This window comes from Triturus cristatus, chromosome 3_1 (assembly GCF_964204655.1).
Source record: "Triturus cristatus chromosome 3_1, aTriCri1.1, whole genome shotgun sequence".
Lineage (NCBI taxonomy): Eukaryota > Metazoa > Chordata > Amphibia > Caudata > Salamandridae > Triturus > Triturus cristatus.
Window position 1 is genome coordinate 43,754,499 of NC_140583.1, and position 22,773 is coordinate 43,777,271.

At 45.7% G+C, this 22,773-nt stretch overlaps 1 protein-coding gene across 1 annotated transcript in view; it reads right to left on the minus strand.

Moving 5' to 3' along the window:
* Positions 1 to 14,358, minus strand: part of LOC146859661 (astacin-like metalloendopeptidase) — a 34,535-nt gene extending 20,177 nt beyond the window's left edge. Inside the window, exons 1-4 of the mRNA XM_085646724.1 lie at positions 14,231 to 14,358; positions 8,829 to 8,894; positions 4,348 to 4,485; positions 1,568 to 1,743 (exon numbers count right to left, since the gene is read on the minus strand). Of these exons, the coding sequence (XP_085502850.1) occupies positions 1,595 to 1,743; positions 4,348 to 4,485; positions 8,829 to 8,894; positions 14,231 to 14,285 (408 nt within the window). The 5' untranslated portion in view covers positions 14,286 to 14,358 and the 3' untranslated portion in view covers positions 1,568 to 1,594. The remainder of the gene's footprint in view (positions 1 to 1,567; positions 1,744 to 4,347; positions 4,486 to 8,828; positions 8,895 to 14,230) is intronic.
* Positions 14,359 to 22,773: the final 8,415 nt, after the last annotated feature.

Below are 22,773 nucleotides of genomic sequence, written 5' to 3' on the forward strand. Positions count from 1 at the left end.
AATGCATTCATTAAAAGAGAGGTCACTGTCAAGGATGAGTTCTAGAGTTTTCACATTAGCTGTCAGCTGGGGAGGAGCTGTCAAGTTTCATCTCTGTTAGCCAGGATTGAACCAGGCTTCAGCCTTTGGTTGCTGTCGTAGTTGGGGTGCCTTCTGGGTAGGTGATAAACATCCATTTCTGAATGAGCTTGAATCAAGATCTGAGTCATTGAATGTCATCCTCTGATGAGATTATGAAGCAGAGGTTGTGTCATTCAGATGGTTCCATGAGGTTGGTGAGGTGGGAGATGAACCATTGCAGGAGTGTATCAGCAAAGACCATATGTGGCTTGAGAGGTGCGAATATTGGTATTAACTTTGTAAAGTAGCTGTTTCTGTGCTGAAACGAGATCTGAATCCGGATTAGAAACACTGTAAGGGGCTGTTATTGGTGATTTGCTCTTGTAGTTGTAGGGTGATACTTTTTGGATGGTCTTTCCAATAGAAGGAAAGTGAGTCGTGGCATAGTAGTTGGTAAGGTTGTGTGGGCCTAGGATGGGTTTGTTTAGCAGTGAGAGGATGTGTCCTAATCTGAGGTTGTCCGGAAATATTTATTAGCAGAGGGAGGCATTGACTGTGTTGATAAGAGGTATAAGGACATCTCCCTGAAGGGATGATGTCTTCAAAGAAGCAGCCTTAATTGCGCTGAGGAAGTCACTTAGACTGACGATCAAGAAGAGATTGAAAACTGTGCCCTTGGGAACAGAGCAGTATGGGATAGCTGGAGTCTTTCACGTCTTTTTTGTGTTGTTGATCTGGCTTTTCTTATTTTTCACAGAAAATGTGGTATTTGCTGCTGCATTTGTCACACTGGTTCCCAACATGTCATTCAGCAACTAGAGATACACAGAAGTCAAACTAGCACCTGACACAGTCAACAGAGATGCTCAGCGATCCCTCTGGTTTGTGGGAGACCCATTTGTAGCATTGGGCGACAATCACATAGGAGTCAAATTCTGCTCATTAGCATATATAGATGTACTTCTATCTCCCTGTTGTCTGCCAGCAAATCTAAATACACAGTGGTCAGGTTGGTGCCTGATGTTGCATTCAAGCATTACAGATGCACAGAGTTCACACTGTTGCCTCTTATGCCTTTCTGTTTGTGCATATACACAGGAGTGGACCTGGTTTCAGAGATGCACATCAGTAACTGCACAAGACTCACAACGGATGCCAAGGACACTGATTCTTGGGTGGGTTCTGAAATATTAGAGTGTCAGTTGTACCTCACCACTCTGCCATGCCATGCACTAAGCAGTCTTGTTTACAGTCATTGAACTTTACCTGACTTAGGCCAATAATGTCATAATTTCTTAATGCAGGAGAGTTGTGTTATGTGGTTGGGAGGCAGACAGATCATGAAGGCTCCCGATAAAAGCAAGTACCTCAGCCTTACCCTCCCATTTCACTTTGTTGGCTGTTTGTGATCCTTGCATCACTCTCTAACTGAAACTTATTGTTATTAACATGATTCAACTAACAACAGAAAACAGTTCTCTCTGGTCAGAGTGGAGGGTTACTTTACCATCTGAAATAAACTCTGTCATGATCCTCACGTAGTCATCGCGGTCACTGCGGCTCTGCTCATGGTGAAAGCCCAAGGCATGGTTGAGCTCATGCTGGATGCTTCCTCTCGATAGGCAACCACCTCCCAGTGATGTAGTCTGGGGTCCGCGGGTCCTTCCCATGTAAGACCAGCAGCTAGGACAGACATGGAGTAAAAGAGAGACAGTTCTGAGCACTTCTTAAACCTGAGAACAGTGGCCTCATCGAGAGCAGCCTCAGTAACACAGAGAACTAGATACCACTGAGACAACATTATCAGACGAAGGATGAAAGCCAGACCCACCACAACTGCTGTGCAATTCCTGATACTTTTTTCTTTTTTCAAAAAGATTGCCTGCCTTTTTTTTTATTTGGCACGTTTTGGGGTACCTTCTCCATGTTCCTTAGGGCCACCATTTGGCACGCTCTTAAAAGAGGAGATCACCTTTCCATTAGTCTCAGCATCCTGTATCGTTGCCTTCTCTTTGCATGTTCTGGCTTGTGTGGGTACCCAGTTCTTCCCAGAGTAGCAATCTACTGGTCTTAATGTGTAAAGTAAGTTAAGGGTCTAAGGCATGAGACTTTTTAAAGGTTTGTGAACATTATGGACATAACTTGTTATAATGATGACTGATCCTTGGAATGTGTGACCCCAGTAAATGCTTTATGAACACTACTTGGGCACCTAGAGGAAGGGTGACCTGTAGCCAATCGCACATATGTATTCTTAAAGAATGTCAGTTTTAAGCTTGAACCTGACATTCTTAGACAGAGGACTCCACCCCCAACTCCCACTTCTTCTTCCTCTGCTGCTCTTTGTTTCAGATAATGAAGGGAAATCACAAAGTTTCTCACTAGAGCAGCCACATGGAAAGTGTAGCAGCCCCCCACACCCCATCTGCGTCTTAACAGTGACTTATACAATGCAGTGCAAGATGATGGCTTTCGTACTGACAAAGACTGTCAGTGGACAGCCTGCCCACTGCATGGCTTTGTGAATAGAAGCTGGGTCTGTCGTGCAGCCCTTTGGACACTTTGTGGACATGGATCACAGTGGAGCTGTATGGTCTCTGCGGATGTGGGTAAATCTGAGTGCAGCCACCTTCCTCTTGGGTGTGAACAAGTCAGAAGGCCCCGTTGAAGCTTGTACCTGCCATGCTGCTGCTGACCATGTATTTATGGAATGCTATGTATAGAAACACAACACTGCTTTCCTCTGCATCTAACCTATGGATGTAGGGCCGTATTTATGGCCAAGACACGCAATTTAGGCAAGCAAGTCACCTTGCTGTGCTGCACTGAGTGACGAGGAAAGGGCAGGAAGGCACAGTATTTAAGTTAATACAGTACTGTCCCACCTTTTCCCTGGCACTGGTGCCCTTTTGGCTGCCTAGCGCCAGCACAAGCCCCCTTGCCCCATGGTGCAATGGTTCCGGCATTGTAAAGAGGATTGTTTTTGGAAAGAAGGAGCATCTTTTTGCACATAAACAATTCCCTTAGTCTTTTTACTCTTTCTATGTGTGCTTCAGAATGCATATAAACATATTTCGCCCTGTTACACCTAAGCTGGGGAGGCGTAGGTTTTTGGTGCATTCCCAGGTTTACAACTTCTGGTAAATCTGTGATTGTTTAAAAATATATTGACGTTGTGTGGATACACCCACGCAACGCCCATGGAAACGCCTCCCTGGGAAGAGTAATGCAGTACAGCAATTTGTTCTGTGTTGCATTACTGAAGATGTATGAAGCCACTCAGGGCCACGCAAGGTAGCCTTGCGTGGCATCAAAAATCTCATTTTTATATTGCGTCACTCATGCACTAGTCTGCATGGTGCAAGAGTGACGCAAAGCAGCCCATAAATATGCCCCTGATTCTTGTTTAAAATATACAAACACAATTGCGCAGTAGTCTGTGCCTTTCTCTTTTTATAATTAATGGTGACTACCTATTCTCTTTGATATGTATACTAATAAGCATCAATCTAAGCTAGTTATGGCTCCACCAAAGCAAGCAGAGGAATGATGACAAACCCTGTCTCTATATGATAGTCTGTGGGGTCAATATCTATCACCTTACCTATCACTCCTAAACAGCTCACCAACCTAGGTATAGACAGGCAGACACTGCAAATCTATTGTATGTACCAGGCTTGTTTCTATCTGCACTGCTTTCCATATCCATATCTATGAATATTCAGTATATAAATTCTTCCATGAGCAGTGATTGGATGCAGACATAGGTCATCCGTGTTATAGTGGAACGGCAGTGACTTGGGACTTTTGGCATGTGAAAAAAGACTGTGCTATAACAAGAGTTTGTTGGGAACAGTATTGATTGTGTAGGTCCAGGATCCCACACTGATGCCTGCCAGACCCAGGACCCACCACCATTGATGATACTTGAATATTGAACTTTCATTTTAACGAACATATGGCAACCATGTTAGATAACAGGACTGAGAGCGCTGGATCCCCAAGGTGAGGCAGTGGCTACAAACTGATGATGTATTCATGGGGGTGACCCAGAAGCAGAGCCTGTATTTACCCATCTCCAGGTGAAATGTTGAGGTAGTCGGTTTCCGTGGTGTGGTCCACAAAGCGGATGCAGGTCAATGCTGTAAATTCTGAGATAGCATCAGTGATGCTAGTGGCTCCGCTATCAAATGGAGAGTTTGTATGAAGAGAGAAAGAGGGCAGATAGACGAAGCAGTGTAACTACTTTTCCAAGAACCAACCTCCACCATCGCATCAGACACTCACTGTAACCGCTGAGAGTGTAGGGCACTTTAACCGTCCCATCGCTGGATTTGGGCCAAAAGCAGCTGTTGTCCTTACATATCATGGCACTGCGGCCAGGTTTCACAGCGATGTCTCCAGAATGCAGGAGATGTTTGCTTTCTGGAATGAGAGCAGATGCACTGAGTGATGGAATTAAAGCCCCTCTAGTTACATCCAGCAGAAGACAAGAGGTACAGGGCAGGTGGGATGAAGAAAGCTGCAGCCTTCTGGAGATCAAGTCATGAGTCCATCAACAAACCTACAATGAGCAGCACATACTGTCTTCCAGGAGTGTAACTAGCATTAGTGCAGCAGGAACAGTCTCATCGGAGCCCGGGTCCAGAGGGGCCCATTATGCTGTAATTACTGCTACTTTTCACTTGCTGTGTCACTATTGCCTTTGTATGGGCCGGCACCTATTCTCCTCAACAGACTTTGATCCAGAGCAAGAGAGAAAAAAACACAAAAAGGGGAAAGAAGCATGAAGAGAACGACAGAAACAACAGTGAAAAGTAGAAAGCAGTGAGGTTTGCCACTGCAAGAGGGAGGTTAAGAGGTAGAGAGCATTTGGGGGTGGTAGAAATGTATGAGGTAGAATCAATACTACTCCAGGAAGGGCAAGTGGTAGGCTTCTGAGCAAATCTTTGGACCCAGGTACTTATTGATCACAATACCCTTGGCTCAAACCCCTTCCTCTAAATCACCAAATAACACATGCTGGTGCAGGCTTTTTACAGGGCTCGATTGACAACTCTGAGCTGCTTGTATTTTGAGCTCAAAATATCTCACATTAGACTAATACACTATCTGGGAAATTATTCCAGGGTTCTTTGAGGAACCACTGCAATTCAGACCATTCACCTCGGTATTCAGATCCCCAGATTCCACAACATGAGTTTCTGACTTCTACATAATTTCCACAGCAGCTAGAAAATATGCCTCAACTCATATCAGACAGGCCTGGGAAGCAGACATCTGAATGGTGTTGAATAATGCAAAATGGAAATATTGTTGGATGCAAACCAAGAAGGTCTCCCGGAATAATAGATGTAAACTGCTTCCTATTTGCAGCAGGGCCCCATACCTGCCTGCGGTGCCAGGCAGTTCATGCAGGGTTTATTCACATGGCCAGGTCCTATACCCATATCTTAGTATAATGGTCTAGGATTATGTTAACCATTTTACACGATATGTAGCCATTAACTGCTCTATTAGCCCTTGTTAAACGTATTTCACGCTGGGTTAAATGGTTTACCGTGAGTGCTCCATCACTGGCTGAATTCAGAATTGTAGTGAATTACTATGGGGAACAATTCTCAAAGTAAACAATTGTATGAAAGACGTAGCTGTAGGCAGTAGAAAAATGGAAGTATATGCTTCACTGTACCCTCTACCTCTAGACCCAGAGATGTAGGTGGCACACTCAGAGCACATCTAGTGGAGGATGAGACAGACACTCTGCCCACTCAGGGACATGTGGTTTCCCTGGAACATAAATAAAAATCCAACCCACCAGACATATATACACTCACGCAAGCACCTGCCCCATACCACATAGAAAGGACACGGCTGAAAGTCAGAGCTACACCTCCAGCGGAATATACACTAACCGGCCCAAAGAAAGTATAGGAGGGTTATATTAGGCTTAGGCTACTCATAAGATGTTATGATAAGTGATGACTGGTCTGATATTTCTGTTTGTTAGCCTTTTTTTCTCTCTTCCTCTTGGGAGACCTGGGGCTGCATTACCCATAGTGACCCTGGGATGCAACGGAATGTGCACCCACATTTTGCACGTCTGTAGAACTATGGGAATACAGAAGGGGTTGCAGACAACTGTAGTACTGAAACCACTGCTTCACTTGCTAAAGTGCTATCTTCAGAGGATGCTCACTCATTTGCATAGAGGCATTGAGGGAATCAATTTACCTCTGTTTCCTTGCCGTATTATGGATGCGGGCCCAGAGGCAAACATGCCCTTAAGAGGCACACTGACAATGCTCAACAAAAAGGTGGCACACTGTCAGTGTGTCCCCTGTTGGGAGACCTCTGGGAGGGGAAGAAAGTGGGCCCCACATACCCCAACACCCTTTGTGCAGGAGGGTGACTCACTGCACCCACCTGCAGAGGTATCTCTAACCTCTCTTCAAAATGCAGGTGGTTGTGTCTGCACCGAGAAACACAGAGCAGTTTTGAAACAGCTGGCCTGTTAGTTACTGAATGTGCTGCCCTCCGGGCAGCACGGGTTTGCAGTCACCCTGGAGGCAGCACATTCATTGTCATAGGGCAAAGTGTCCCTGTTTGCATCTGGCATGCCTGCTTAAAGGTGCACTGTGGTGCAAACAAGGACAGTGTGCCCTATATGTAATACAGACTTAAGATCAGAGGCGACTGCTGCCGGGACGCAATGTTTTTCTTATGTATTACTTGCACCCCTCTGGGAAAATGTAATTGACATTGATATGTTCAAATATCAATTCTGAAAAAAGAGAAGCTTCACTCGTGTGGTGAATAGTTCATGGAAGAACCCTTCCAACACAGTAAAGTGACAGTTGGATCAAGGTAATTTTTTATAGTTGTTATTCTTGCATAGAAATTAGTTTACCAGTTCGTCAAAAAACTGATGGTCAGGAGTAACAGGCAATCATGCTTTAGCATAAACCTCCTACCCCTGAAGAAGTCACACTTTAAAGTAATGTAGACACTATGTCAGTCACTCTTTTGGATAAACATGAGAATGTAGCACTTGCGCCCTGATTTGATTTATATTGGCATTGTGTATACCCTAAGGTGTCTTAGGCGCTGTGTCTGCACTTCTTACAAATTGGAAAAGACCACAATAGCAGTACAGGATTTGTTAAATCCAGTGACGGAAAAAGACAAGTTTTTAAATGCTTTCTGAAGATCATCAGATTTGCATGTAATCTTAAATAAAGAGGCATTGGGTTCCAAAGAATGGAAGTAGCGCGACCAAAACGTCCGCCTTCCCAGGAGGCTTTACGGATCTTAGGAACTGCCATGGTTTTAGAGTAGATAGAACACAGGTTTCTTCTGGGGCTGTGCCATGACATTTTTTTCCCTCAGACAGGCAGGGCCCATTCCATGCAGGGCTTTGTGCACCATACAGAGTGCTTTAAAAGCCACCCTGCTCTTGATTGGCAACCAGTGTAGGTCCTTGAGAACCTCAGCTATCAATTCCTGTGCCTCTCTCGTGGCCTAAGACTTCACCTCATTTACCACAGAACTAAAAACGCACCTTCATTAACCTAATTCTATCCTGCATGAATCCCACTACTATTCTGCCTACACTTCTCTCCAGCCACCACTCCATTCCGCACTTGATATTAGTTTTTTTCCTGCTGTGATCTTGTTGCCTGGTTCTTTTGACAATCATTTGTTTAATAAAGCATTTTGAATCAAAAACCTATCCATAGGTGCACAGAAACTGGCCGATGTTGAGAAGATCAACCAGTCCCAGTGGTGCCAGTGCCGGCAGAAGACAACAAAGAGTTCTGTTCGAGCATCAGTTGCAGGATCTGGGGCTGAACGCACGCAACTGCAGTCCCTGCAGAGCAGGGTGGCCCCCAACTCTTCATGGGGCCCCCAAACTTTCAGGAAGCCACTATTCACCCCAAAGCATACAGAAATCTTTGAGATACTGAAGATTCAGGGGCCCCTAATCACGTTCTGCAGCGGGCCCCATCATTTTGTGCTATGGCTGGGCTCTTTAGCTGGGGCAGTAGGAGGCATCAGCAAGTTGTCTTCCTGACCGGGATACCACTGAGTGACAAGGGTAGTCGATAGATTTCAAAGGAAGACAGCAATAGGATGGTACCCTTCAAGCTTCAATGCCTTCTGCAAAGCGTCTGACCAGAGGTCCAGCTGCTTTCAAGTTGGAGAGTCTTCCAGATGTAGGGATCCAGAAGTGAGAGGAATCAAAGAAGGAAGTTACAACAGCACTTGTGGGTGGAGAGAGTGTGAAGTGTCATTGATATGAGCATGAATGTGTGGTTGTGTCACTTAGGTGTAGAGGCACAGACACAGATAGACTTTATGGACACTTAGGAAGAACATTGTTACCCTCAGGGAGGCAGCCATTGTGGTGTGAGCTCGAAGAGGGAACAATGGCCCCGAGGAGGTTAAAAGGGTTTGGACTGGGGAGGCTGCAGACCTCATGAGGGGGCTAGAAAGAGCTTTGGGAGAAAGATGATACCTGTACAAAGCACATGATCTTACTCAGTAGTAGAGATATGAGGACACTTTGAGATACATGGCTTTCAAACGCAGATGCTTCGCTACTATTCTGCTGTACCCATGGCTGAGTGTGTGTGCAACACTGTACATTTGTGTGTATTTGTGTGGCGAGCTACGGTAAATGTGTGTGTCCTAAGGCTGATTTGGAGCTGGCACCATGTGCATGTACCTCCTACCCTGGCTCCCAGAATGCCCTGTTTTTATCTTACCCTCATTCTCTTTGCTGATGATCTCAAAGACATCCAAGCTCTTAGCTGCAGGTGGTTGTTCTGCATCTGGAAGGAAAGGCACATTTCCATCCCCCATCAGTACTGAACCTGTTGGCCACGCAAACCTTTCAAACACAGTAATGAGTAATACATTGTTATTTACCAAAAATGTCTTCGATGTATTAGAAATAAATCTTGCATTTCTAACAAAACTTACATTAATGATCAGATGCCAGCCTTAGGTTTGTCTGCAAAGTTTACAAAGCATGTTAGAAATTGGGTTATAGATTGACTGGGAAGTGAGCCCTAGTCAAGCAGCAACGGCAGTCCTAGTCAAGGTAAGGCACAAGCAAACCCCCAAATTAATCTGTGCTTATCCTCCTGGTAGCTTGGCACAGAACAGTCAGGCTTAACTTAGGGGCAATGTTTAAAGTATTTGTGCCACACTTCAAACAGTAAAATAGTGAAAACACCATACAAAAAGATCCCAGACCAGGTTTAAAAAATAGAACCTAATTTAATAAATAAAACAAGACCAAAATGGCAAAAATCCAATCAGTAGTGTTGGAGCAATGTTTTTTTCAAAGAATAAATTGTAAAAAAAGCATCTAAAGGGCAAAGCGCCAACCGTGGCTAAGTGGTCACACGAGACCAGGTCAAAGTCTGAAGTTCAGGCTTACCGCGAAGGAGCACGGGTTGGATACAGACCCAGATCAGTCCCACGGAAGTTTTACCGTCTCAAGTTTTGTGCAACGAGTCCTTTTTGTGTTGGAAGGGGTCACAAGGAGTAAAGAGATCATTGCGGGCTAAAGTCCGTGTGGTGCTAAGAGCGGGCTAGAGCTTAACCATGAATATCCTCCTTGGGCTGTTAATACTGCTGTGTTGAGAGACGGGCTGGTGGCGGCTTGCACTGATATGCAGTGTGGGTGGAGTGGTCTGGGTATGGATGGGCCCATTCGCGGTCACTAAGACACCAACTGCTTGATTTAAAAGCCCGCGGAGCCACAGCAAGGGTCGAGAAACTGAGGGGCACCACTTCAGGGCCACAAACTAACTGTAGCTGGGTCAGGAGTCTTTTATGTCGCTGAGGTTCAGATCAGGAGGTCACAGACTAGCCCTTTGAGCCATTACGGGTTCCTGGGTTCAAGATGAATTTGCATGTCCAGTTCTTCTTCCCCATTCAAGAGGACAGCAGGCAGTGGATCAGCACATCAGGGCAGCAGTTCCTTTTGAGCAGCATTCTAGCTGATTAGCAGTCCTTGTAGCAGCACAGCAGTCCGTCCTGTCAGAGTATCCACAAGTCCAGAAGTGTACAGAAGAGTTGGTGTCTGGGTTTCTTCTTATCAAAACAGTTGTGCCTTTGAAGTGAGGGAAAGCTTCTAGAGGCATGCTTTTGAAGTTTACAGATTCCCTGCCTTCCTGGCCCTGACTCCAGACTAACTACAGGGGGTATGCAGCCCTTTGTATGGATGCAATACACGGCCTATACAGGTGTAAGTGGGGCTGTGCTGAGCTCGTCCCTACCACCTTGCCAGTGATGGCCCATTCAGTCACACCTAAGTTCCCATTGTGGGTGGCTATTTAGAAGGAATACACAAAGCCCAACTGTCATCCCCACCCAGTCATGTGACCCAGAGACAGGCTGCAGGCACCAAATGGCTAAGGCAAAAAAATTACAACAGGTGGCATTTTCAGAAATGTAATTTAATTAAGACTTCACCATAAGTTAGGATTTTCAATTGTGATTTCAGAGACACCAAACATGATCTAGTTTTTCTCTTCCCATTTGGAAATTACACTAATAAAATGTAAAAAGGAAAATCCAATGTTATGTAATAGGAGGGATAGGCCTTGCACAGGTGAAAAATCAAATGTCAATTCTTTCACTATTGTGACATACAAAACATAAAAATACATGTCCTACTTTTTAAATACATTGAACCCTGCCATCTGGGATATGCAGGGCCTACCCTAGGAATGAAGGTTTGGGCCTGGTCTGAAACATAGATAAAGTGCAACTTAAGTGCGTGGGATCACAAGTGCTACAGGCCACTATTAGTATTTCATTTACAAGCACTGGGCACATGTAGGGCCACTTTATTATTGACATACAAGTAAATTAAATATGCTGATTGGTCATAAGCCATGTGTTACCATGTTTAGGGAAAGCGCACAAGCACTTTAGCTCTGGTTTGCAGTAGTAAAGTATGCAGAGTTCTAAGGCCAGTAAAAACGAAGTCATCAAAAAATGGAAGTCTGAAGGCAAAAATGTTAGGGGGAAACCACGCCAAGGATGCCATGTCTAAAAAAACATATAAAACGTTAATGCACCTTTTTTATCTACAGACTATAGAAATAATGTATTTACATATGCACAGTTTACACAGGTCATGCAAGGTGTAAATGCACCTGAACTATCTCCATATTATACACAGATAGTAAGTGCACCCGCCTCATCTGCACCCTAAGAGAAAGGTGTTGACCTTTATACACACAGTGCAGAAGATGTAACTGCACTTATGCCATATGAAAGCTACAAGGACAGTGGTAGAGGAGATCATTTTAACCCAGTATAGTTTCAGTCATTTTGACCATTCCATGGTACACCAGGTGAACATAAGTGTGATGCCCTCCTGCCCATAACTCCATCACTGCCACCCGCTGCAAACAAGATATATTGCAGGTCTATATAATAAAGTTGTTGCACCTCTCACCTGTTCACATAGGTAAATCCACATGAGAGTATTGCTATGTTGCAGGTCTCCATAAACAGTTACTGCCCCTCACCGGCACAGGTGCACTCACAGGGCAGCTATCCTGAAAGGCTTTACCTGCACACAAACCTATGTAAAATATTAATGAGTCTCTCACCTGTGCAGGTGAACTCAGAGTGAGGCACGAGAGGCTTTACCTCTGCACATCTATAACTCCCTCTTATTGGAGTGCTCGCTTCTACAAGTGCACCCACAATGAGACACAGCTGTGATTCTTTCCCTACACCCAGTTCTAACTCCTTTAATGAGTCCCTTATCTCACCTGTATTGGTACACTCACAGTGACTGTGTCCAGGTCTATAACACACTGTACTACAGTGGTCACCTCTATAGGTGCACACGTAGTAATACACACCGTGGGTTCCTTAACATCACTCAGGTCTGCATAACTCTGTTTAATGTGGTTTCACCTATATAGATGAACAGAGTTCCAAATAAAAGCATCACTGCACCTCTCACCTGTGCCTGTTCACAGGTCAATATAACACTGATAGTTCACCTCTCACCCATCCAGGTGCATTCACTGTAATAGACACCCGAGAGTCTGCACTTGAATACAGGTGAATATAGCACTGTTCCTTACCTTCTCACCTGTACAGGTGCACTCACAGAGATACACACCTGGAAGTCTACACATACACACAGGTCAATATAACACTGTTACTTCCCTTCTCACCTGTCCAGGTGCATACCCAAAAAATAGACACATGAGAGTCTGTGCATAAGCACAGGTGAATATAACACTGTTACTTCCCTTTTCAGGTACACTCACAGAGATGCACACCTGGAAGCCTGAACTTGACCGTGGGTGAATATAACTCTATTCCTTCTCTTCTCACCTGTCCAGATGCATTCACAGTGATTCACACTTGAGAGTCTGGAATTACACACAGGTGAAAATAACACTGTTATTTCCCTTCTCACTTGTACAGGTGCACTCATGGAGATACACACGTGGGAGCCTGCACTTACACAGAGGTGAACATAATACTATCACTACCCTTCTCACCTGTACAGGTGCACTCACAGAGATACACACCTGGGAGCCTGCACGTACACGCGGGTCAATATAAAACTGTTTCTTCCCTTCTCACCTGTCCAGATGCATTCACAGAGATACACACAGGGTAGCCTGCACGTACACACAAGTCAATATAACACCATTACTTCCTTTCTCACCTGTACAGGTGCACTCACAGAGATACACACCTGGGAGCCTGCACGTACACGCGGGTCAATATAAAACTGTTTCTTCCCTTCTCACCTGTCCAGATGCATTCACAGAGATACACACAGGGTAGCCTGCACGTACACACAAGTCAATATAACACCATTACTTCCTTTCTCACCTGTACAGGTGCACTCACAGAGATACACACCTGGGAGCCTGCTCGTACACGCAGATCAATATAACACTTTTACTTCCCTTCTCACCTGTGCAGGTGCACTCACAGAGATACACACCTGGGAGCCTGCACGTACACGCAGGTCAATATAACACTGTTACTTCCCTTCTCACCTGTACAGGTGCACTCACAGAGATACACACCTGGGAGCCTGCACGTACACGCAGGTCAATATAACACCATTACTTCCCTTCTCACCTGTACAGGTGCACTCACAGAGATATACACCTGGGAGCCTGCACGTACACGCAGGTCAATATAACACCATTACTCCCCTCTCACCTGTACAGGTGCACTCACAGAGATACACACCTAGGAGCCTGCTCGTACACACAGATCAATATAACACTGTTACTTCCCTTCTCACCTGTGCAGGTGCACTCACAGAGATACACACCTGGGAGCCTGCACGTACACGCATCTCAATATAACACTGTTACTTCGCTTCTCACCTGTGCAGGTGCACTCACAGAGATACACACCTGGGAGCCTGCACGTACACGCAGGTCAATATAACATCATTACTTCCCTTCTCACCTGTGCAGATGCATTCCCAAAAAATAGACATATGAGAGTCTGTGCATAAACACAGTTGAATATAGCACTTCCCTTCACACCTGTATACGTGCACTCACAGAGATACACACCTGGGAGCCTGCACTTACACAGAGGTGAACCTAATACTATCACTATCCTTCTCACCTGTACAGGTGCCCTCACACAGATACACACCTGGGAGCCTGCACTTACACAGAGGTGAACATAATACTATCACTATCCTTCTCACCTGTACAGGTGCACTCACAGAGATACACACCTGGGAGCCTGCACTTACACAGAGGTGAACATAATACTATCACTATCCTTCTCACCTGTACAGGTGCACTCACAGAGATACACACCTGGGAGCCTGCACTTGCACAGAGGTGAACATAATACTATCACTATCCTTCTCACCTGTACAGGTGCACTCACAGAGATACACACCTGGGAGCCTGCACTTACACAGAGCTGAACATAATACTATCACTATCCTTCTCACCTGTACAGGTGCACTCACAGAGATGCACACCTGGAAGCCTGCACTTGCACGTGGGTGAATCCCTTCTCACCTGTCCAGATGCATTCACAGTAAAACACACCCAAGAGTCTGCACACAATATGACACTGTCGATTCGATTTCCGCCTGAACATGCTCACAACACTACTGAAAGGGTCGCACCTGTACAGGTGAGCTCTAGCAGGTGCTCAGCAGACACACTGCGACCAGGGCCCATGCTCTTCCGTCCATCCTCGGTTCTGCAGCAGTGCTCAGGACACCAGCAGACAATGTTTCTTCCTTCAGGTCGATGTTGTTTTGACCTCAGACCGAACCATTATATACCCTGAAGCGGGTGAGCATCCTCCAATCAGGTGTCAGGAATAAGGATGACAGAGCTTCGGCGCAGATCACAAGGTGTGTCTGTGCTGGAAGAGATGCCCAAGGACCTCCTCGGAGGTAGTGAAAGCCAAGAAAATAATAAACAGCTTTTTAGTGCGGAAAATGTCGGATTTTACAGACCCTGCCCCGAAAAAACAGCTTTGATTAAAAACACACACACTGTTTATTCCTTCAGTAAAGAGGGCGAGTCTGTGATTGGACACAGACGCCCATCCCGGGGTTTGGCTCCTCAAACACCACCCAAAGTCCTCGAGACATCAAACGACGAGGAGTGGAGAAAATCACCCGTGAAGCAACAAGTGCAGCTGATTGACAGGTCCTGCATCTGAGGAGGATATTGTATTTATTAAACAAAATGTAATTTAACTTTCCAATTTCTGCAGATAGACATGGCTTAAACAAACAGAGCGAGACGGGCGACTTGATGAATGAATGGATGCACGGACGGATGAACGAACAGATGGATGCCTGAGTTTGTGTGGGTGGATGAATAGGGTGTGTGGGTGGATGACTAGATAGACGGATGGATCAAAGGAAGGACGGACAAATAAAGTTGAATGAGTGGGTGGGTGGGTGATTGAGTAGATGAACAGGGTGTATGGATGGATGGACAGACAGACGGATGGACTGAAGGACGGGCACATGGAGTTGGAAGGGTGGATGAAAAGGGTGTGTGGATGGATGAATGGATCGATAGACAAGCAGATAGACTGAGTGAGAGATTAGAGAGACAAACAGATACGGGCATCCAAGCAGGAAGAAGAATGAACAAAGAGGGGGTTCGCTTTATCTGCTGAACTAGTCCCTGCCTTCGGCTCCCCATCAGTCTACTTCTCTTTCCACCCATGTCTGTCTGTCTTGCAGTGCTTCTCTCTGTCCACCTGTCTGCTCATTATTTTACCCATGTGCCTTCCAGAGGAGAACAAGGAATATATATATATATGAATTCACTGAAAAAACCATAGGTTTCAGGGGCGTTATAGTTAGCTGGACTTTTCACTCGTACGAAACCATTGAAATTCCCCCGTTATAGTTAGTTCAGCTAACTATAACTCGCGCGCCCGCAATGCACTGCTAATGACGTCACATATTACATCACTCATGACATGGTCAGTGACATCACTCATGACAATACTGATGACATCTCAAATGACATCACTGATGACATCAAACCCAGTGAATGTGTGTTTTTCTGAAAATTACATATGTTTTATATATGTATATCTCAAGGTCGATGGAAGAATAAATGGGTATATAAGTGTCTAAATGGATGATTTGTTTTTGAAAAATTGATTGTATAACTGACTGATTAAGTGTATCTTAGTGAATGCATGGCTTAGTGAGTAATGTTTAAATATGTAAATATCTGTATCAGTCTCTCACTTTGTGTATAAGTGGCTGCATGGGTTGGTGAGTAGCTACATGAGTGTCTATATAGGTTATTAGTTGGTTTTTTGAGTGTCAGTATGAGTGTCTGGTCTGTATGGTTCGGTGGGGGGTATTACATAGTGCATAGGTGCATAAATGAGTGACTCAATGTTTGTATATGTTGAAGACAGCATGTGTGCAGGACTGTATGGGTGGATGAGTGTGTGCATGGGTGTGTTAGTGAGTGAATGACTGTCTCAATAGTGTCTTTATGAGTAACTACATAGGTTTTAAACTAGTATATGTGACTATTGGTGTATATAAGGGAGTATATGTGAGAGTGAGAGATTGGAAGAGTTCCTGTATGAATAAGTATGTGTTTCTATAAGTGATTGTTTAAAAGACTAAGTATGTGTAAGTTTCTGTAGAAGTAAGTGTGGGGGTGAATGTATAACTGTATATGCAAGTAAATGGGTGTTTGATTCTTTATTAGCATGAGTGACTATGTGTGTGAGTAGCTATGGATGAGTGGCGTTGTGTAACAGGATGTATAGGTGTATGAGTACATATGATGAGTGAGTACATGTATGAGTGATTCTATAGGACTGTTGGTGAATGAGTGGCTGTGTATGTGGATCTTAGAATTACTGAATAGGTTGTTGTAACTGGTATTGGTATGTCCATTGTTTTGAAAATTTTAGTTTCTATTTTTGAATATGTGTATCAAAGGTTATATTAGGGGGAGAGGAGGTCTGCCACTCTATCACAAGGATGATGTCATCAGTGATGTCATTTGAGATGTCATCAGTGATGTCACTGACCATGTCATGAGTGATGTAATATGTGACGTCATCAGCAGTGCATTGCGGGCGCGCGAGTTATAGGTAGCTGAACTAACTATAACGGGGGGAATTTCAATGGTTTTGTACGAGTGAAAAGTCCAGCTAACTATAACGCCCCTGAAACCTATGGTTTTTTCAGTGAATTTTTAAGGTTTTTTAAATGCTAATTCCTAACTATAACGTGCCTGAAACCTATGTTTTTTTCAGTGAATTTCAAAGGTTTTTTAAATGCTAATTTCTAACTATGCCTACAGAGATAGGACATTTGAAGAAAGAAGAAAAAACGCAAAGAAAGAAAAAAAAGAAATGCAGAAAGAAGAAACAGAAGTTCTCAAAGACGAAGAAAAGTTCAGGAAGAAGGATAACGTGCAGAAAGGACAAACAGAAGAGCAGAAAGAAGCCTTGTTGCAAAATCATCCTGTGCCCTCAACTTTTTCAGACGGATACTGGTGGTAACTGAGTCTGAGTAACCAGTCCTAGAGCCAGTGCTATGTTAAAAGACACTCAGAATACAGTGAAAACACCTACATACACTAGGGAACACTATGCGTTGGGGTCCCCCTGTGATTAGCATGACCTCCTCTGTAAGTCCCTAGTATATAATAGGGCAGGGGATTAAAACTACCTCTTAAAACGTGCCACAGGGCGTGTTTGCACACGTCACCTCAGGACCCGTCCCCTCCCTTCCCCACTGTGTAAACACGCCCTGTGGCCGTTTTAAGTTGTGTGATTAAGTCCCCTTGAATCCTGAGGGTCCCTAGGGTCCAACTAGATCACTAGGTACCTCCAGTAAGCGCCACAGAGCTGCGTTGCAGAGAGATGTAAAAAGGGGCACGGCCTAGACCACCTCTCTGCAACGCAGCGCAGTGGCGCTTACTGGAAGCACCTGGTGGGCTAGTTGGCCCCCAGGGTGCCTCAGGATTGAAGGGGAATTATTTCCCCAACTTAAAACATGCCTCAGGGCGTATTTGCACACGTTAACTCAGGCCCCGTCCCCTCCCTTCACCACTGTGTAGACACGCCCTGTGGCCGTTTTTAGTTGGGAGATTAAGTTCATTTGAATCCTGAGGGTTCCTAGGGGCAAAATAGCCCACTAGGTACGTCCAGTAAGCGCCATTGCAGAGAGGTGTAAAAAGCGGCATGGCCTGGACCACCTCTCTGCAACGCAGCTCAGTGGCGCTTACTGGAAGCACTTGGTGGGCTAGTTAGCCCCCAGAGGCCCTCAGGATTGAAGGGGAATTATTTCCCCAACTTAAAACGCGCCATAGGGCGTGTTTGCACACGTCACCTCAGGCCCCGTCCCCTCCCTTCCCCACTGTGTAAACACGCCCTGTGGCCGTTTTAAGTTGGGAGATTAAGTCCCCTTGAATCCTGAGGGTTCCTAGGGGCAAAATAGCCCACTAGGTACGTCCAGTAAGCGCCATTGCAGAGAGGTGTAAAAAGGGGCACGGCCTGCACCACCTCTCTGCAACACAGATCAGTGGTGCTTACTGGAAGCACCTGGTGGGCTAGTTGCCCCCAGGGTCCCTCAGGATTGAAAGGGAATTATTTCCCCAACTTAAAACGCGCCACAGGGCGTGTTTGCACACGTCACCTCAGGCCCCGTCCCCTCCCTTCACCACTGTGTAAATGCGCGCTGTGGCCGTTCTAAGTTGAGAGATTAAGTCACCTTGAATCCTAAGGGTCCCTAGGGTCAAACTAGCCCACTAGGTACCTCCAGTAAGCGCCACAGAGCTGCGTTGCATAGAGGTGTAAAAAGGGCCGTGGCCTCAGAACAACTGTCTGCAACGCAGCTTCCTGGCACATACTGGAGATACCTGTTGGGCTAGTTGACCCTCAGGGCCACTCAGTATTGAAGGGGAATTAATTCCCCAACTTACAACTGGCCAGGGGGCGCGTTTGCAGAGTGCTGCAAGGAGGGCTGTGTGGCCCCCCTTCTTTTTCTAATTTATTGGCCCTGGGGACCCCATCCCCCAGGGCCTGCACACTAATTTTTTTTGTTGGAAAAAATACATGTGGAAGGGGGCCCCGTGGCCCCCCTCCCAAGGCCTTGATCAGCCCCGGGAACCCCATCCCCCGGGGCCGGCCTTTGTTTTTTATTATTTTTTAAAAATATATATTTATAGAAACTCCTAGGACATGCTGGACATACCGTATGTACCTATCACCATGATGATTTGCGTGATATTCATTCAAAGGCGACTATGCATACAATGAATCCACGTGGAATGTATTTAATCTGCTAGTGAAGCTCTGACGTGTCTGACGCCCTACCGTGCCTAATCCCGGCACCCCCGCCAGTGGGTACTCTCCAAGTAGACACCCTTGTCGTTTATTTATACAAACATGGGTAGCTATTGACGGGAACCAAGCCATTCAAAGGGGATTCGACAAAATTTCGACCAAACTATGCAAGAAACCCCCCTCACGGTTAATAAAACACACATCCACCGCCGGATGTGTAATACTTTTCATTTTACTCTCTGGAAAGGAGACGAACCTCACTTGAGAGTCACAGCGTGCTCCTGGCTGAGCCCAATGCTGTGTTACACCCACCAGTGCTCGCCGAGTGCCACACACCTCTGTGTTGTATTCCACCAGCTAGTGCGTATGCTATGACACTCTCTAGCCCATGTGCACTGTAACACCACCCCGTGAATATGTCATGCCACACTTGCCTTCGCACGGGTTATATTGCCCCATCTAACGTGCCTTTCTCGATGCCTATGTTATAACGCACAGTGCTATGTCATACATATTACAATCTGGGAACCATATCTTTGTCACAGTGTTTATGCAACGTTACACTCCCCAGCACATATTTTATATTACAACTTTAGAGACTAGTTAGGTTACACAACACTGCCCTGTGCATATTACACTCCAAGGCGCATATCGCATAGCACACGTTAGTGCCTGTGCTATCTCGCGCTCTCCAATAAATCTGTCATTGCGCACAATGTATTGCATATTATATTTCACGCCCAGTTCATCTTATATCACACTTTTTGGTGCATATACCATATACTATATCTGGTTTTCATTTTCAATCGTGCTCTCCGGACTATGTTCTATATAACACTGTGTCCACCTACCCTTTTTACGGGCATTACATTTTGTGATGGGGGTGGAAGGTCAGGGGGTGTTTCTGCCAAGTGAGCCTGGAGTCACAGTCACAAACGTCCTATTCTTCCTGAATAAAAGTGAGATTATGCTGCATACTTGTTCATATTCTAAGTAGTTCGCACAGACACACATTTTAAAAACAATAAAGTTCCTAATACCCACCTTCTCTGAAAAGTTAGCTTGCTACCCCATCCACCTCCTCCCTATCCTCTGTTGTCTGAATCCATGGACTAGCCTCCTTCCTCCTGCCATGCATGGTCTGATGTGCTGCCACTGCCCTCCATTTAGCATGATGTACCAGTCCACTCCTCCTGCCCTTCATTGCCCAATTCTATGGCCCATCATTAACCTCCTGCTTAGCCTCTGTGCTTAGCTTGCTGCCCCTATTCTCCTTCCCCCTGCTCTCCGATGTCCTTGTGCATGCCCCTGCTCAATCCTTTTTGCCCACCATGTTCCATGGACCTGCCACTCCTATCTACTCTGAGCGTTCTGTTGAGCTGCCACTCCCCTCCCACCTGCCTAGCATTGTCAGATGACTGTAACCTGTCCCTGCCACCTCCACCCTGCCTGTCCACATGCCATGCCCCTATCCCCTTCCTCCCGTCCTCCATGGTCCATTTTACTGCCACACCCTTCTGCCCTCCCTGGTCTGTTATGCTGCAACTGCTCCTCCTGCCTGCCCCGCGCGGTCTGTTGTGAGGCCCCTTCCCCTGAACTCTCTTGTCTGTGCCCTGGTCCTGATCCTCCCTTCTATCCTCCATTGTCCTTTGTGCATGCCCCTGCACCCTCCTTCTTGCCCATCATATCCATTGTGCTGCCACTAACCCTCCCGCTTGCCATGCATGGTCTTCTATGCTGCCATGGCCCCTCCCACCTTCCCTGTGTGGTCAGCTAGCTGCCCCTGACCCCCTCCCACCTTCCCTCCATGGTCTGTGTGTATGCCATCATAGTCTCACTGTTGCTCTCCATGGTTGTGTCTTGTTTCTAGTGCCCATCTTGCCTGACCTCCATGGTCATCTTGCTGCTCCTGCCCTGCCCCCATGCCCCCAGCCCTCTGTTTCCATGTGCAGACCCCTATTCCCTCACTCCTGGCTTGTCTGTTCCATTGTAATGCCCCTGATCCGTCCCTCCTGCCCTTGATGGTCTGTTATGCTGCAGCTTTCTCTCCTGTCTGTCCCTTATGGTCAGCTAGCTACCATTGCCTCTTTCCCCTCTGTTCTCTGTTGTCCATGTGCATGGTCCTGTCCCCTCCCTATTGCTTTCTATGGATTGATGTGCTGCACTCCCGTCCCGCATGCCCTGTGTGGTGTATTGTGCTGCTGCAAACCCTGATGCCTGCCCTGTAGGGTCAGTTTGGTGCACCTCTCCATGTCCCCCCTGTCCTCTGTTATCGAAGTCCATGTACCTACCCCAATTCCTCTTGCCTACCATGATCCAATGTCAAGAAACATGTCGAATTTAAGGCTCTGGTTCTTGCGCATTGCGCTTTATATGATGGAGGTCCTTTTTATCTTAGAATGCGTTTCTCCTTCAACCAGCCTTCCAGGCTTCTGAGATCGTCATCTCAGCTTCTTGCCTCTATCCCATGCGTACGTCTTCAACGTATGGGGGGTAGATCTCTTGCCTTTAGGGCAGCCACCCTGTGGAATGCGCTGCCTTTTTCCATGCGCGCTACTCAAGACTCTAATCACTTCAAGAAGCACCTCAAAACTCTCCTGTTTTAACTGCATTTCTCTGCCTTCCCTCTAAGCTCGCGCCGGGACACTCCTAGGAGTAGCTGTGCGCGCTATAAAACACACTAACATAAACACACTAACAATGTACCATACTTGCGAACATTTTGAACTTGGTAAGAGGGAGATTTTGAAAAAAAACTGGGGTATTGATTTTCCCCTTTGAGTTACATTGAAAAAGAGGAGATTGTAGACAGGAGACAGATCAAATAAAGCCCATTTGAGCTTAAAAACATTGGACGTTTCCTGGCTGAAACGGGTGTGTTGGCATGTATGGTTGTACTACCACTGCCTCTTCCTTCTTCCCACAATGGTCTATTATATTGCCACAGCCTCTCTTGCCAGTCCTGTATTGTTGGTTTGTTGCCCCTGCTCCCCTTTCCACTGCCCTCCATAGTCTGTTGTGCTGCCACTGCCCTTCCTGCCTGCCCAGTGTGGTCAAATTGTTGCCTCTGCACTCTCCTACCTGCCTTCAATTTTCAGAGTCCATGCCCCTGGTCTCTGCCTCTACATGTGGGCTACATCTGGGTGATATTTGTGCTGCATTTGGGCTCTTTTATCTCTGGTGGCCATCTTGGGAGATTTATTTGTTATGAAGTTTCCTAATTTCCTCATTTACTGCAGTCTCCTCAGTAGGAAATACTTTCAGTTTTTTACTTTGGTTCCATCAAGAAGGCATTCAGATGTGTCACACATTTGCCATAAATTCTGAATGTTAGCACTCTAGTTGCTCATTAGATCACTGTAGTAAAGCTACTGCTCACCACGGAAGTCTGCTGCTGGTATTAAAAGTGCATGTTTCAGTCTGCATATCAGAATTTTTTAATGAAATAGAAGAGGATTTGAGAAGTCACTCAAAATGTGCCCTAATTTTTCTTTCTGCAGCACTAATCATACTTTCTATGGCAAAATGAACCCCCTCATTTTGTTCCTTTTTAAATTAAATGTTTTAAGAGTTACCACTTTATTCCAATCAAGATGGCTTCAGGTGTGCAATAGGTTTGTCATAAGTAGGACTGTTAGCGCTCTAGTTGTTCTTTAGAACACTCTGGGAAGCTGCAGTAGAACACAAAGGAATCAACTGACAGTCTCTGCCCTTGGATGCACATGATTTACTGAGAATGTCAGACTTCATTCTCACATGACTGAGAAAGGTAATGTGAATTTACAGAACATATGCTCTCAGTTTAGCTTATAAATCACCTTGCAAACCTCTGTGGGAAAAGCATGAGAAAATTGTTTTCTCTCAAACATG